Genomic DNA, 14406 nt, shown 5'->3' with positions numbered 1-14406 from the left:
GTCCATGGGCTTGTGAAGTGGTCCTAGGCCTGGGAGCGTCGCAGAGAAGAACCGAAAAACCCCCCCCCAGACGCCCCCATCACACTACACTGGGACACTATATCACTGTCCAACTTCACTTTGCGTAACCTTCCAATCTGCGACTTTTTTCTGCATTTTCTGAAGGGAAAGCTCTAAAGTTCTGCGTATTTCCGAAGCCGAACTAGAGGGATTAGCCTTTGTGAACGGGCTGTAACAGAAATGGTTCATTATCATCATAGGAAGAAGCTACAGAGCTAGAAAGTAGATCATGAGAGGCAGTACCTTCTATTGTTTTTCTTCCGCTCTCTATCTCTCCTCTAACTTCTTCAAGTAAGAAGCTAGATTCTTCCACTCTTGTGCACTCAGATTCTCACACTCATTACACGTATTCCTCAATTGAACATTCAACCATTCTACACCTTTCTACAACTAGTGGGGATCTACCGAGCTTTCGGAATCCTCACCTTACAGGTCCCTCACTTCACAACACTCTGAACTACACTAGAATCGACATATTCACAAATCCAAAAACCAAGTCCAAAAAACAGTCCACGATAGCGAATGCCAAACAACGATCCAAGTGCGTCACCACATACAGCGATAGATGATCAAAAGAAGCTTTGCGAAAAACGGAAAAAAAAATTTTTTTCTAGTCAGGAGGCAGTAAACCACAATGTTGATACAGCCGGCGGACAGAGAGATTATGATTAGAAAACGGGAATAGTTTCCTAGCCCTGCCCACCCGAGCAGGGCGGTAGATCACCGACCTACCTGTAGCGAGTTCCGCGAAATTTGAATTCTGTCGGGAACGACGGAGTCTATAGCTGTGTATATATCTGACAGGTAGTTGAATGTATGAAATTGAAGTTTTTTGTTGTGCCTGGTGGCGAACATGTCTATGACACGGACGCCCCCTACGGTTGAAGGCCTTTCCGCACTTCTGGGTGAGGACCACTCGGTCCCTATTACCTGATCCCGACGGCTGAGCTTTCCGTACTACATTCCTCTTGCTGGAATGTAGCGTGCTGACAGCTCTATCGAATGAGCCGTGCCCACTCGTGCCCTGCAACCGTCACTGGGTGTAGTCGGGGAGAGACAACTAAGGCCCCCGCTTGTTGACGTATGCCACTACCGTGGTGTTGTCGCACATCAACACCACTGAGTGTCCCATCAAGCGGTCTTGGAACTCTTGGAGAGCGTAAAACGCCGCCTTGAGTCCAGGACATTGATGTGAAGGTGCTTGTCGTGATGGTCCCACACACCTGCAGCCAGCAACTCCTCCATGTGTGCGCCCCATCCCTCGGTCGATGCGTCTGAGAACAGCAGCATCTCCGGGGGGTGGGGGAGTGCGTAGGGGCACTCCTCTTAAGAGGTTCCTGTCGTCGAGCCACCAGGCTAGGTCCTGTCTCACCTTCTCCGTGATGGACACGGGGAAGTAAGGTGGATCCTTTACCTGTGACCAACTCTCCCTTAGTCTCCACTGGAGAGACCGCAGGTGAAGACGTCCGTGAGGAACTAACTTCTCGAGTGACGACAGGTGGCCGATCACGACTTGCCATTGGCTGAGCTGCCTGTTCCTGCCGAGACAGGAACCGCCGGCCGGCTGCCTCCCTGAATTTGCTGATCCTCAAGTCTGCGGGGCGGACTTGAGCTGCTACCGTATCGATCAGCATACCCAGGTACTTCATCTTCTGCTTGGGTAGAGATCGGACTTCTCGTAGTTTATCACGATCCCCAGATCGCGACAAAACTTTAGAAGTCGATCCCTGTCCTGCAGCAACTGCGAGCGGGAGCTCGCCAGGACCAGCCAATCGTCGAGATACCTCAGAAGACGTATCCCGTGCGAATGGGCCCAAGCAGACACCAGCGTGAACACTCTCGTGAACACCTGTGGGGCGGTTGAGAGACCGAAGCAGAGTGCCCTGAATTGGTACACCGTCCCGTCGAAGATGAAGCGGAGGTACTTTTCTGGAGGACTGATGGATGGGTATTTGGAAATACGCATCCTTCAGGTCCACTGAAAGCATGAAGTCGTTGTCTCCCTGATGGAGTCCAGCACGGAACGTGCCGTCTCCATCTTGAACCGAGTCTGGCGAACAAATCGGTTCAGGGGAGAGAGATCTATCACCCGGGCGCCAGCCCCCCGTATGCCTTTTCCACTAAGAAAAGGCGGCTGTAAAAGCCCGGTGACCGATCCACTACGACTTCTACAGCTCGTTTGGTCAGCATGGTCTTGATCTCCTGCCGAAGAGCGTCGTCCTTTGAGGATCCCAGAACATATGTCTGCAGATGGACCGGGTTGGAGGTGAGGGGTGGCCGAGATTCGAAGGGTAGTAGATATCCCTCCCGAAGGACGTCTACTATCCAGGTCTCGGCACCGTAGCGCTGCCAATAAGTGCCCAATGGCTCGCCAGGCACCCCCCCACTTCCGGCAGCTGGTGAGGGGAACGCCGTCCCTAGCGTTCCCACCTCGCTTCGACTTCTTCCCAGCACCTCCTCGGGGAAAGGAGGCTGGTAGGAGGGTGGTGGTTACGGCCTCCTTTACTAGAAGTTGAAGCAGGAAGAGTCTTTCCTCGGGGGCTTCGATGGAGCAGCCGTCTTAGCAGCCGAGGAGCGCTAGCTAACTCTTAGGCTTAGCCGCAGATGTACGAGGTTGCCCAGAAACCTTCGTACTGCCTGGTGAACCAGACGGTCACTGTCATCAGTGCGCCGTCTTTCCACCGCAGCGTCCACCATCTCTCCGGGAAAGAGAGCGGAGGAACTCTTCATTGGTCCGTTACTTAGTCCATTTACCGCTTCATCACGCCGGCCCCCTTGGCTACTCGTGTAAGGACAGCGTCCCTACGACGGAGAACCAAGTTGGCCCACAGGTTTGCCGTCTGATGGGCGAGGTAGGAGATGGCCCTACCTCCAGAACTGGCACAGTCTCCTGAAGTCGGGGTCGTCTTCGAGGGCAGCGCCCCCGGCGGTCGGCCTCGCCGCGACCTTGGATACTGTGAGGGACCACAGATCCAACCAAGAGACTGCCTGGAAAGCTGCCATAGCGGTAGCTTCCAGGCCCAGTGCCTCCTGCTGCGAGAACCATAGGTTTCTCTGACAGGAGCTGCTGCAGGGACACACCTGGAGTTAGCCTAGCTAGCTCCGGGTTAACCTGTTTGGGCGGTATTGGATCTACTGATGGCACGTAGAACTTCCGCTGTCGCTGCGAGGAGGAGGAAGTAGCTTGGAAGACCGTCCTGACTTAAGTGAGTCCTCTCGTCCTGAGACGAAATTCTCCACCTGGTCAAGGACTGAGTCTGCAAGCTCCGATCGCGGCAGTCCACCACCCCCGTCAATTTGGGTTCCCTCTTCGGGCCCCAAATGACTCGAGCCGGGACGTGGGCTCAGATGGTGGTAGCGGCGATCCTTCCCCCAGGTCGTTGTGCTGACGAATCAGCGCAATAACCTGGGCAAAGTTCCTCTGGATCTCAGGAGTTACAGCGTCCTGAGGAGTAGGACCGTCCAGTCCCTCCAACAGGAGCAGCTCTCGAGACCCTCCTCCTTCAGAAGGAGGAACAGCAACAGACCCCTGACGGTCGCCTCCAACCACTTGCGCGTACGACCTGGCTGGTCCTACAACCATGCCTGGTTCGTGCGGCGTCGTGGCGGGATCGTGAGCGGCGCACCTCTCACGATCACTCCTAGGTACCTCGCTCTTCCCGGTGTAGCCCGAGGAAGTTGAAGGTATAGGAGAGACAGACCTGACGCTCCCCCCCCGTTCGCTGGCAGGACCAGCGTACGTGGGGGGCTGCAGCCGATCACCAACCCGCGGTGGGGATCGTACTGCAGGCCTGGTCGTGCCGCTCACCTGTGGCGAGCGGCTCGACTGAGCACGTCGACCCCGATCTCGTGCGTCAGACGAGCTGCTGCTGGCCACCGTCTCCGTCCGGTCCCTGTGGGAGCGGCGGTCAGGTGATCTGCAGAGCTCGCTTTCGCGGTGAGACCGGTGAGCGTCCTCACGGCACGTCAAACCGCTGGTACCAGCCGAAGCTGGTGCCGTTGGTCGAGGGACCTCTTCTTCAGCCTCAACCCGTGGCCGGTCAGAGACCGTACGTCAACCCGCGGTACCGGCTGGTCGCTACGAGAGCGGCCGCTGGCCTGGCGAGCGTCACTTGCGCGACTCTCGACAGTCTTCTGCTCCGTGCCTCTGTCGTGACGGTGAGCAAGCTCAGGCGTCTTGACGTTGGCTGCACGGTCGCCCGAAGGAGACCGTACACTCGGACCTTCTCGCGAACGAGAAGTCGAGCCGGTACCTGACTTAGCAGCAGTGCTACTAAGACCAGGCGCGGATGCACCAGCAGTAGCCAGCACATCCTTGGTCCCCGTCTTCTTCTTCTTCTCAGAAGAGGAGACGGGCCCCGTTCCCGAGGGAACAGGAGGACCAGCAGAAGCACCCCCCGTCACGCCAGAGCGAGACGGGCCCTTCGAAGGTCCCGTAGGAGCCTTCTTAGGGGGGAGGAGGCAGCCTTCTTCTTCTTCGGCTTGGAAGCCTTAGAAGTCGAAGGGGAAGAGGCGGCAACAGACGACGAAGAAGACGATGAAGACGACGACGACATCTTCCTCTTCTTCCTCCTCTTCTTCGTCAGCTCTCTCAGGACGGACGTCAGGTCTTCCATCCACGGAAAAGTCGGGCCAATTGCCGAAGCAACACACCCCGACTGATCCTGTCCGGAAAGACCTGAGACCGGTGCAGCACCTCCATGACGAGACGCGACGTGGGCAGGGGCAGGCACGGCAGGAGCGGCAGGAACATCAGCAGCAGGACCAGCACCATCAGGACCAGCACCAGCAGGACCAGCACCAGCAGGACCAGCAGCAGCAGGACCAGCACCAATAGGACCAGCACCAGCAGGACCAGCACCAGCAGCAACATCACATTAGAGTCCCGCACCGCGCGCTTCGTAGGAGCGGCGCGAGGGGCTGGGCCAGCAACACTCGCTGCAGGTACGGCAGGTACGGCAGCATAGTCCGGCGTCACAGACCTCTCCATCTCAGCCAAACTCATCATTGGGACGGGTGGTAGATCCAGGGGCGAACTTTTGGGGCAGCGAAAGTCGGGCGTCGGCAGCACATAAAACCCAGGTGGCGGCGGCACGCCCCTCTTAGGCACGGCAGCGATCGGCATTTGAATTGACGCCGTTGGAGTCACTGACGCAATGTGTTGCGTATACACCACTGAGGAGGGGCGGCGTACGCTGGTGTTGACACCGTATTGGTCGTAGTTTGTAACCACACCATGAGTTACCACTGCCGCCCCCGCTAGCCGTTGAATCAAGCCCTGGACACTGGGGGTGCCCTGCAGTCCCAACGACGCCCACACCTGTCCAAGGTCGTCACTCACAGAAGGCACACCTGAGGGAGGAACAGTCGGGTCAGTTAGAGGGGCACCCTCACGCCTGGGGGAGGACGAACCCCACCCAGAGCGGACGGAAGACCCCGAATACAATTGCACGGGAATCCGGGTATCGGGCACCCTCCTCCACACTCGACGGATCGAGTGAGGAGAAGGACTCCGAAACCCCCCCCGCAGGGGAAGGCGCAAATCGTGGGGGCTGAGCTGGAGGCAGGAAGGATGACGAGGTATCCGTAACCAAAGGAGTCGCTGGAGAGCTTTCCGACGACTCCTTGGTCAACCTACGCCTCTTCCTACCCTCGTACAGCACCCACTGCGCCTCGGACCAATTTACACATACATCACATGGTTCGGTTCGGGAGCATTCTCGCCCCCGACACCGATAACATAACTCATGAGGATCGATATCTGGGTAAGAGCGGAATCCGCCGCATTTACGCCCCTCCAACCCGGGACACACTCTACGGGCAGTTGGTGGGCGCGGCGAAAGCTCTTCTTGATCCATGATTAATTAATCTTCACTCAATGAAAAATGAAAACAAAGTACTTACAATTTCATTCAAGACCACACACAAACCAGTCAGAAGAAATTGTAACATCCAAAGCACACGACGAAAATAGCGGGCAGAGCGATGACGAACACGTCCTGTCACACCACGGCCGAAAGCAAAAGTGGTTCTTCACCGCCCGGGCGCGCGGCGCGCGCACGACCGGACAAGCAGTTAACTACCGTTCTCCCCTTGTTCGAAGCTTACGACCGTCCCAGCTGCCGCTAGTTACCTTCCTATTGTTAAAGGACCGAGGGTTTGTATTACGTATCGGAACAACTTCCCATTTCCTGTGCTAAATCTGCACACCACTTGTACCCATAGACGCTGGGGCACTTTCATCACAACAATCGTAAACCAACCTCTTACCAGCACTTATTCAAGGGGACTATGGCATTCTTTGCGGCATTTTGCGCTCTTCAATTGTTTATCAGTGTTGTCAATTGGTATGTGTTTACCCTCCAAACTAGGTATACCTAAGACTTACACAAAACCGGGGAAATAAGTGAAATTAGCGTATCTATTTGTATTATATATACGTACATATACAGCAATTTTATCATTACTGCATTACTATGACAACTAGAATTCATCGAAATAGTTTGTAAATGCATCGGCGTATGTGTGACGCTCCACTAGATTGGCAACGATGTGTCATTTTTCCTCACATCGTCTGCTCGTAAGTATACATCAGAAACATTTGTAATTTTTGGGGGTTAATTTGGTTGCAAAAAAGGGATAATAGACATGAATTAAATAAACATTTTGAAGTAAAGTTAAACTAAATATTGAGTAAAGTAAACAATTAAGGGAATAAAGCTTTGCATCTCATAATCAGTGTTGTCGTCTGCTGCTCGTAACTGTGTTTGCGGAGTGAGTGCTTAGGAACCAAGAACCACAGCGTGGTTCAAGTGCACTGTGGAGTGAATTAAGACCAAAATTTGTATAATTACAATCAAATAAGCACTGTGGAGTTTCAGTTGTGATGGCAGTAAGGATAAAAACCACCGATTACAAGGTAAGAATGAATTCAGTTCCAACCATAACCCCGGGAATAACAAGTTTCATACTTTCACTAATATAGGCAACAAAATGTTGTTTTATTGTGCTGATTACAACTGCAATCTTGAGTAAGATCAATAAACGTTACATATATACGCTAACATTGTTCAAATGAGTGCTGGGAAGGCTGGGGAAAGATGGTGGCCGTCACTGATGAGAACCTTCCATGCAAAACGTAACCGCCATATTGGATTTCAAAACTGCCTTGAAAACATATTTTACGAAGAGCTCACATGCTTATTTTAGTTCGTATGGGGCTTTCATATATCACATTATGTTGACGAAACTTCAGTCTTTTAAATGGTATGCTTAGAGTTGCAATTGTATTCTTGTTTCACCAATTAAATATCGAGTGAATAAGACCTGTCCACCGTGATGAGGGTTGGCCTGCCGTGGTGTTCTACCCTAGTGCACGCTTCGTCATCGTCTTCTACCAAAACAGTTGTTTACTTAAAAACATCCTGGTAAGGGACCGTGTTCCGATTGTTGCGATGAAAGTGCCCCAGCGTCTGTGGGTACAAGTGGTGTGCGGATTTATCACAGGAAATGGGAAGTTTGTTGACACAAGCGACTCCGTGAACATCGAGATGGCGTCAGTCTTCTAAAATATTGAAGCGTAAGTAGCCTAAAAGTTTCGAAAGCGTTTTGATGAGATTTCCACTGCCGTAGCCACCGTTTTCACTACCCTCTGTTTAAATCTTAAAATTTGGCCCTAATTTCTAACTTTGGAGAAAATACTTACTTCGAAAGGAGAGTAGAGGTCTTTAGCTCCGTTTCTCACCAACAAGAAGTTGCGACTGATGCCCATCTCCAGTGTCAGGACACGTTATACCTAATGTACTTTTTCGGAGGGTGGCATGCATTGATCGTACATGGCCTGCTGCAGGCCATGAATAGCTAGCCTATGTAGCTTAAGCCTAACCTCTAAAATAAAGGTCAAAAAGCTAATCCACTCAATCAATTGTGGCTCTAACTTCACTCCTCTGTGTTAGGTAAGGCCTATGCTTCTTTATATATTGGGTCTAAAGATACCCTAGAGTCTGGCCCCGGAGATACCTAGCTAGAGATGGTAGTCTAACATGGGCATGGCTACGCTAATTTCAAGACTATGCTACGCACATTTCCCAGCCTAAACTGAGACAAATCATCCAACAAATCAATTAACAACACACTTCCGTCCTCACCGGATTCCATTGTGCCTGAAGATTTCCCTTAGAATCCGCAGATTTCACTTAAGACTTCGATACTTTTCAGCAACTTCTCCCTCAGAAGTGCCCGATAAACACCAAGGTAATTCCGCAAACCCAAACTGAAGGAGGGGGACGACTTCTGGCCCTGGCGTTCGATGCCCGAAATTCGAGGAGCCCCACAGCCTGACGCCAAGGTTCCCCCGTCACAGTAATGTCTCTCTTAATACATTATTATAGTCTGCCTCTATAACAGGTAGTCTTTTCTTCTTCTTCTTCGTTTGGTCTGAGTTTGCATAAATGTGAATATAAATTCATTTATACGGCCCATCTGTCATGGTCATCCTTTGTACTTTTGCGTGATAACGTTATTATTACAGTCCACTAGGCCAGTGCTATTTTTGTAAGTTTATTATTATTATTATTATTATTATTATTATTATTATTATTATTATTATTATTATTATTATTATTATTATTATTATTATTATTATTATTATTATTACTGTATGCTGGAAACACACCCCCTCTTTCAAACATGCTTTTATTAAAAAATAATGGCAGAATTCACAAATTGATTTTGTACAAAATTCTTTCAATTCTCCTTATGATTTGTCTTTCTGGTACGCTGGTATAACAAAACAGTTGTCCAATATTCATCGTGCTGTAGTTATTATTATTATTATTTTTTTTTTTTTTTTTTTTTTTTTTTTGCTCTATCACAGTCCTCCAATTCGACTGGGTAGTATTTATAGCGTAGGGTTCCGGGTTGCATCCTGCCTCCTTAAGAGTCCCATCACTTTTCTTACAATGTGCGCCGTTTCTAGGATCACATCTTCTACATGAGTCCTGGAGCTACTGCAGCCTCTAGTTTTTCTAGATCCTTTTCAGGGATCTTGGGATCGTGCCCAGTGCTCTATGATTATGGGTACAATTTCCACTGGCATATTCCCATATCTTCTTATTTCTATTTTCAGATCTTGATACTTATCCATTTTTTTCCTTCTCTCTTTCTCTTCAACTCTGGTGTCCCATGGTGATTAGCGACATCAATTTATTATTATTATTATTATTATTTTATTATTATTATTATTATTATTATTATTATTATTATTATATTTATTATTCATTATTCATTATTTATTTATTCACATGAAGTGTACTTTCACAGAACTGATTCCCCATATGTGTGGGAAAAAAACTCACCTACCACCACTTGGAGAGAAACTGGTATTAGACTATGCACTAAAGGACCCTCAGGAAAGCTTACATTGCCGTGCCATAATATCAAATGAAATAAAGCATGGTACTCAAACGGTCTGCGTTTCTTAACGTAACTGATAATTTTGTATATTGCTGGATCAACAACTTCACACACGAATCACCTGGACCAGATGTTGTGACGGCACAAAGGTAGCATATATTAACATCAAAACGACAAAGCTTGGAAATTTTGTGAGAGAGAGAGAGAGAGAGAGAGAGAGAGAGAGAGAGAGAGAGAGAGAGAGAGAGAGAGAGAGAGAGAGAGAGAGAGAGCGTCCTCGTGAGGATCACTACTACAAAATTCTCTTGTCGTTGTATACACCTAATTCCTAACGCCGAAGTATTTCGAAAATCCGCGTCTTAAGCTTTTTCAGAAAAATAAAGAGTGGCCTTTAAAGGCTCAATATGTACTTGAAGGCAAACTTCGATGGAAAATACAAAGAAGAGGTGTGAACTATCTCTTATAGCCGAAGAAGACAAAACTGAACATTTATTATATTGTGAAGAATTACGAGAAAATAAAGCGTCAGAACATGACTAAATACACAAAATCGCCAAACAAAATATTACGGTAAGACTTAAGAATAGCATCATGTGCAAATAAGTATGCTAGACTAAGAGAGAAGTACTGGTTATTAAGCCTTGAAACATATCAATACCTCTGCGCTAGTAAAAAAAAAAAAATGGACTATGAACAAAGTAAAGTAGTAACGGATTATTGGTCAGTAGCAGAATAGTAGCATGCTAATTTCCTGTGTCAAGGTTAAGCAACGCTATAGATAGCAAGAGGTAATTAGATAAGATAAGGGCATGAGACTGCAAGGATATCGTAGGTTCACAATGAATTATTTTAAGCTCAACCTACAGCATGATAGGCTCTGAACAGACATGAGCAATAAAATTAGTCAAGTCCTTCGAGGGAAGTATAGCTATACGTAAAACTATTGAGGTAGCTAACATTAAAGATAAAAAAAAAAAAACTACAAGTGAAAGAAACATGAAATCGGCGTCATATTATGTAAAGGGAAATAAATGGAAAGTAACAAATTAGAAAATATATTTTATGCGATAATACTCTGCTACTCATTCTAGGAGAGTATGGTGCACGGAACTGTGTTTGTGTACTAAGCGCTGGGCAAGCCATGAGGAACTATGAAAACCAGGAACTCATAGGAACTAAGTATGAATCATCTGGACTTGTCATGAACGAATAACACCCCCAATGAAAATATCGAATTATGCTCGTCTACTGCAGACCTAACTTCAAAGCTATTTTCTGAATACCTACATGATGAATATCAATATGAATAAAATCGTAAGACTTAAGACTCATCATTATTTTTTTTGTTAATCTTGTACTGATGAGGATGAATGTTAATTTCCAGGCAGGCTATATGTGTCGCGGACGGATTATTCCCCCTACATGTAAACCAACTTCTGGTCCAAGTCCTTGATTTGATTTGATAAATCTCCCACTTGAGACCAAACGTCCTGGTAGGATTGAGTGAAGCTCTTAACTGTCTGTAATGTTTGTTGTGTTTCTTGTTCTAATTGAATTAGATCAATATATGATTCATCAGTACCAGTCGCCATTGTTACAATATTTCAAACACTTATATATAATCAAATAATAAAATGTAAACTACATTAAGAGGCAATGCCATACAATCCGTCCCTACAGAAATAATGAATATGCAGGTAAACAAGTCATGACCTTACTCAGATAAAAATCAACAATATTGTATAAAGAAATGCATACAATACGACAAAACATTATAAGTGACCTACATAATATATAGGCACAGTGGGTATGGATCAATAGCACTGGGCTACAGATCCAACACAGCTGCCACCATATGTCGCGGGAGGATTTTTCCCTCACCATGACAGTAAGATACGAGAATAATAAGATTAGTACTACTATACATATGCACTTTTGTCAGTCTTCTTGCCTGGAGATAGGGGTCGGAGAGTGGTACTGTGTCTTAGTTGACACGGTGGGTATGAAAACGAATGACCTTTACGCTGCCTGGGAATTAGAGTAGGCCTGTCCTACCTGCTATTACATGATATTCCTTGTGTATGGGTCTTACTACTGATGAGGCCAGGTGATGTCTTCCCACTGGGAGGCAATTGAGGTGCTGATTTCCATTTTAGGGGTATTGAAGAAAATTCCTGGTACTCAGCGTGTTTCTTTATTACTCCAGTTACGATCATGTTCTAAATTTCTCCCAGGCCTAGTCTACTGGACTTGGTTAATTTACCTAGTCTTCGGAACTCCTGGACTAGATCCTTGAACTAGATTCCTGAACTAGATCCCTTGCAAGGGATAGATAATCATTTGTATTAATAATTTGGTAAAATAGCCAAAAAATGAAAGGGTGGACCGTTTGACGTCCTCACACTCGAAAGCATTCGTGATTCTTACATGGTCTTTTAGTGTTACCAAAATGCAGACGAAAGATTCAGGGAAGTGCTCCCATACTCAAAGTGAGAGAAAAACAAAACAAGGGACTGGCTACACTGCCACGCACTCGTGTCCACAACAAAAACGAAAACATTTCACAGTTCCAATCACTCTTACAACAGTAGGGTAAAGATATTAGAGGAGGATGATGAATCAATTCCTAAATAAATCACTAATAATTAAAGTAATATTTTTCCCATTACATATGTATTTTTTAAACAACGATTCGGTTGCAAACAGACCGACTTTGTTCCCAGCTAAAGTTTCAACGGGGAAGTCCGAAGTAGTTATTGATCACTGAATATTGTAACCATGGAACCATAGTTCCAAGATTGTAACTTAAACAAAAGCTTCTCAAAGTTCTAATAAAACTAAGTTTATACTGATGCAGTTTAAATGAGAATTCATTAACAGGTGAAATATCAATTAATGTGCGCCAAAGAATTAGGCATAAATTAACGCATCTTGACACAAAAATGGGGGCGTTCATTTTATGGCCGTTGAATATAGTACGGTAATATTTCATTCGGTATCGAATCCACGATTCCAACTATAGCTCTTCAGCACATGGTTTGAATTGAACTGAATTCAGAAGTTAGGCCAACGGCCAAGCGCTGGGACCTATGATGTTACTCAGCGCTGAAACGGAAATTGAGAGTAAAAGGTTTGAAGGTGTAACAGGAGGAAACCCTCGCAGATGCACTGTGAATCAATTGTTCGGAGAGGGTGCCAATAGTGCACCGCTTGAGCACTGAGGACACTATGGGATTCACACCAGGGTGATACGACCATTCTTATATTATTCTAATCCTTTTTAAGCAGTTGAAGACGACAAAAATACATTATAAAATTTTCAAAAAAGGATATGTCTTTGGTTCTTTGATAAATAAAATATTTTTTATTCAAGTAATAAGGTCCATGGCTCTTATCTTTCACCATCGACAGTTTAAGAGTGACATGAAATATGTCTTTGGTTCTTTGATAAATAAAATATTTTTTATTCAAGTAATAAGGTCCATGGCTCTTATCTTTCACCATCGACAGTTTAAGAGTGACATGAAAGACAATCTTTACCTAAGTATTTTAATTTCGGGAACTATAATAGCCCTTCTGCATCCATAAACCTCATCATTCTTAAGAGAGCATGTCCTTATCATATGCTAACACTATCATCCCAAAATAGAGAGAACATAGTGAACCTTTTTCAGTGGCATCTAATTAGTCCAAGTAACAAAACTTTACCTACATCATTTACGATGTTATGTAATATTATTTCTTATGCTAATGAGTTATTCTACGCACTAGAATTATAACTATTCCGTTCTTACCAAAGGTAATCACATTAAAGGATTAGAGTATAAAAAACGATGATTACTGAAAGCTACGAATCATTAGTAAGTGTCTAGTATACTTGGGAGTGGAATATCTTGACTTAAAGTTATTATGGTTTTGTCAAGAGCTGAAACACATGCACATGTTTATAACCGCGAAGGTCGGGATAATTCTGGTAAAGTTTCCCCTACGGAAAATACAGTTTTCTATGAAGCAATCTTCCGTTACAACCTGAACAGTGGAGTATAGCGCCCGTAGCGTGTTACCCGCAATGCGTGTACCTCTTATGGTGCATTGATGGTAGTACCACACTACACTTATTGAAAAGTACCAGTAATCATATCATGTGATGAAATAAAAGAGAGAGCCGTAATGATAAGAAACAGTAAATATCTGTAAATCACCTGAGGACGTTTATAAGCACATTTTCATTTGTATAAAGTAATTCAATCTCTTTGACTCAGGATGCAACTTGATTCGAGATTTTACAGCTTGAAGATCAACCAAATTACGAGCACCAGGCGTCAAAATCCAGTAAACACTTTCCATATGTACATAAAGTGCTATCTTAAGAATACAACAACGACAACTGTGAAAAACTGTCGCCAAAAATATGTTACGCAATAAATCTTCTTCGTGCGACTTTAATTCCATCACACAGGGTAGTTGTTGTTGGAGATTAAGCTGGCCTTATGCCAGCACGGGCTCTTGCTCATAGAGCAGCCCGTAGTTATAGGGTAGGCCCCCTAGTCTTCATTTTCCACAGAAATCCATTATGGGCATCTGCGTGGGTTCTATGTCCAGTGAATTCATGTATCTTTCTCTCTCTAGGACGTCATTCCATCCAGTTCTCTGCCTAACTCTACTTCTTGTATCCTCCGTAGTAAAAGCAACAAAACAGTCATTGTCACATCTATAATTGAATCGTGGATGAACACCCCATGCAAGAAACTTCAGGAATATTAGTGTCTTCTCGCACATACACAGAAATTTCATTTGCCATTCATTTCTATCTGGACGTACTCTCGTGTTTAAGGGGCTTCCTTTCTAGTACTTCGTTTTCACTATCTATCCAAGTCCTTCTAGGTCTTCCTGTGATCCTTCGTTCTGTTACTTCTGTTTCTAAATCACACT

The 14406-nt window shown here is 45.9% G+C and overlaps 1 protein-coding gene across 2 annotated transcripts in view; it reads right to left on the bottom strand.

Annotated features, from left to right (window-relative positions):
* LOC135226538 (protein IWS1 homolog A-like) overlaps positions 1–8423 on the bottom strand; it is a 62775-nt gene extending 54352 nt beyond the window's left edge. The window contains exon 1 of one of the 2 annotated variants that reach the window (XM_064266193.1): positions 8196–8423. In XM_064266193.1, coding sequence (XP_064122263.1) covers positions 8196–8217 — 22 coding nt within the window. In that variant the 5' untranslated portion in view covers positions 8218–8423. The remainder of the gene's footprint in view (positions 1–8195) is intronic. The other variant, XM_064266194.1, reaches the window with a different exon arrangement.
* Between the last annotated feature and the right edge of the window lie 5983 nt (positions 8424–14406).

Source organism: Macrobrachium nipponense, chromosome 14, assembly GCF_015104395.2.
Source record: "Macrobrachium nipponense isolate FS-2020 chromosome 14, ASM1510439v2, whole genome shotgun sequence".
Lineage (NCBI taxonomy): Eukaryota > Metazoa > Arthropoda > Malacostraca > Decapoda > Palaemonidae > Macrobrachium > Macrobrachium nipponense.
This window is presented reverse-complemented; position numbering and strand designations above follow the sequence as displayed.